We start from the raw sequence: 2,314 nt of genomic DNA, 5'->3' as shown, positions 1-2,314 counted from the left end.
ATTGATTCATTCTCTTGAATATGTCTTATTTTTATAGTAATAGAGAGACAAAATAAAAGAGAGAGAAAACAAAGATAATAATAAAAAGATAAAGATCAATCCAGAAACCCCCACTAACAGGTTTAGTACAGTACACAATATATTACAGCAGAAGCGTCTTTAATAATACACACATAACCCAAAGCAGAGGAATCATGTTTAATAACACACACACATAACCCAAAGCAGAGGAATCATGTTTTGAACAGATCCGAGAAGTTGAGATAAAACATCTCTGAATGTCTTAAACTGAGTTTAGAGTTGAAAGTCTAGTTTTGCTCGTATCATCCAGACATGTTTCAGTGAGTCTCATTGTGTCTCATATTTCCTCTCTCTTCTCTGTGTATCATTGTCTGTTTCTCTTCATTTCACTGACAGAAGTTCAGCTGTGTTATTAATGTAATGAAGAGACAATAAGAGACTCTAGAACATCTCACTGTCACTGATTTATCATCAGCTCAAAGCATTATGGGTAGAGTCTCTCATCAGTCTATTCTCATTCATCAACACAGTTTCATAGATGATCCAGTATAAACCATAAACCCAGGATAGAGTGTGTGTGTGAATGTGGTCTGGACTGTGTGTATGAGGCTCAGTGTGTCAGAGACGTTGTAGAAGGACAGAGTTCCTGCACTGTGATCCACATACACTCCTGTTCTACACACTCCTGTTCTCCAGCTGCTGATGGGCTTTACAGGGACTTCAGTCTTTATGTTATTGTGCCAGAATGTGTAACCGAAGGAATAGCAGTCCAAACTCCAGGACTGATCATTATATCCAAACTGACTCTCTTTACCCGATCCCTTCCTGCTGATGCTCTTATATGACACTGATATACACACACCATTATCACTCCACTCAATCTCCCAGTAACAGCGTCCACACACACTCTCTCTACACAACACCTGAGGCCATTGACGAAATCTGTCTGGATGATCAGGATACGACTGAAGCTCTTTGTCAATGTTTAAAATCTCCCTCTCAGTCAGACAGAGGAGGTGTGTATTCGCTGTGTTCAGATCCAGAGTGAACTGATGAGAATCTGATGGAGAGAAAACACACATCAGTGAATTACAGAAACTTTCTATCTTGAGTCTTCATTTCAGATCTGACTCGTTCATTTAGGATTTAGAAGCAACCAATGATAATAAAGCACTAAAGAAATATCATTCTGTAACAGCTTTTGTCCTGAATGAGGCTCTGACTGAAATCGCCATGGTTACCAAACATAAAACACAGGACTCTTAAAGGTGCCGTGTGTGTGTGTGTGTGTGTGTGTGTGTGTGTGTGAATGTGTGAGTGTGTGTACTGTGTATGTGTGAGAGTATGTGAGTGTGTGTGTTTATGTGAATGTGTGTGAGACTGCAAATGTATGTGTGTGTAAGTGTGTTTGTGTGTGTGACTGTGCACAAGTGTGTGTGTATCTGTGTTTATGTGACTGTGCACGTGTGTGTGAGTATTTGCGTGCGAGTTTCCGTGTCTGTGTGAGTGTGTGTGAGAGTATGTGCGAATGTATAAGAGTGTGTGTGTGTATTTGAGTCTGAGTGTTTAAGTGAGTGTGTATGAGAGAATGTGTGTGTGTACGTGTATGTGAATGTATATGTAAGTGTTTGTGTGTATGTAAGAGTGGGTTTGTGTGTGTGACTGTGCACGTGTATGTGAGTGTGTAAGAGTGAGTGTGTGTGTGTGTGTGTGTGTGTGTGTGTGTGTGTGTGTGTGTGTGTGTGTGTGTGTGTGCACGTGTGTGTTTGTGAGTGATTGTGTGTTTGAGCGTGTGCGAGTTTCTGTCTCTGTGTGAGTGTATGTATGTTAGTGTGTGCAAATGTGTACGTGAGTGTGTGTGTATTTGTGTGTGAGAGTGTATGTGTGTGTGCAATTGTGTGTGTGCGCATGCATGTGTGTGAGAGATTGTGAGTGTGCATGTGTGAGTGTGTGTTTGTTTGAGCGTGTGTGCAGTGTGTTCATGTGTGTGAGAGTGACTGAGTGAGAGTGTGTGTGTGTATGCAGTGGTTAAATTGGGCCGGGGCTCTCCGGGGCTCAGCCCCGGCACATAAGCCTGCTCATTTGCAGTCAGTTGCCTACTGGAAATTATGTCACATAAAATTTGATGAAAGTGATGCTTTTGAAAACATATTTCTGATTATAAATGAAAGATTTCGAAATGGCATGTCTATTTTGTCTCGAGGGAGCTGAGAACAATCGGGACACGCCCGTATTCGTGTTCAGCTGCTTAATCTCGTTGTCAGTTGATCGCGCACCGCTCGCGCATGCCATG

The 2,314-nt window shown here is 41.7% G+C and overlaps 1 protein-coding gene across 1 annotated transcript in view; it reads right to left on the bottom strand.

The window, feature by feature from the left end:
* Nucleotides 1-204: 204 nt before the first annotated feature.
* The window catches only part of LOC311082053 (uncharacterized protein), a 127,726-nt gene continuing 125,616 nt past the window's right edge, over nucleotides 205-2,314 (bottom strand). Inside the window, exon 13 of the mRNA XM_084112797.1 lies at nucleotides 205-1,081. Within this exon, the coding sequence (XP_083968923.1) occupies nucleotides 543-1,081 (539 nt within the window). The 3' untranslated portion in view covers nucleotides 205-542. The remainder of the gene's footprint in view (nucleotides 1,082-2,314) is intronic.

Source organism: Abramis brama (genome assembly GCF_963993115.1).
Source record: "Abramis brama genome assembly, chromosome: 4".
NCBI lineage: Eukaryota > Metazoa > Chordata > Actinopteri > Cypriniformes > Leuciscidae > Abramis > Abramis brama.
The sequence above is the reverse complement of the archived record's forward strand: the minus strand, read 5'-3'. Positions and strand labels throughout refer to the sequence as shown.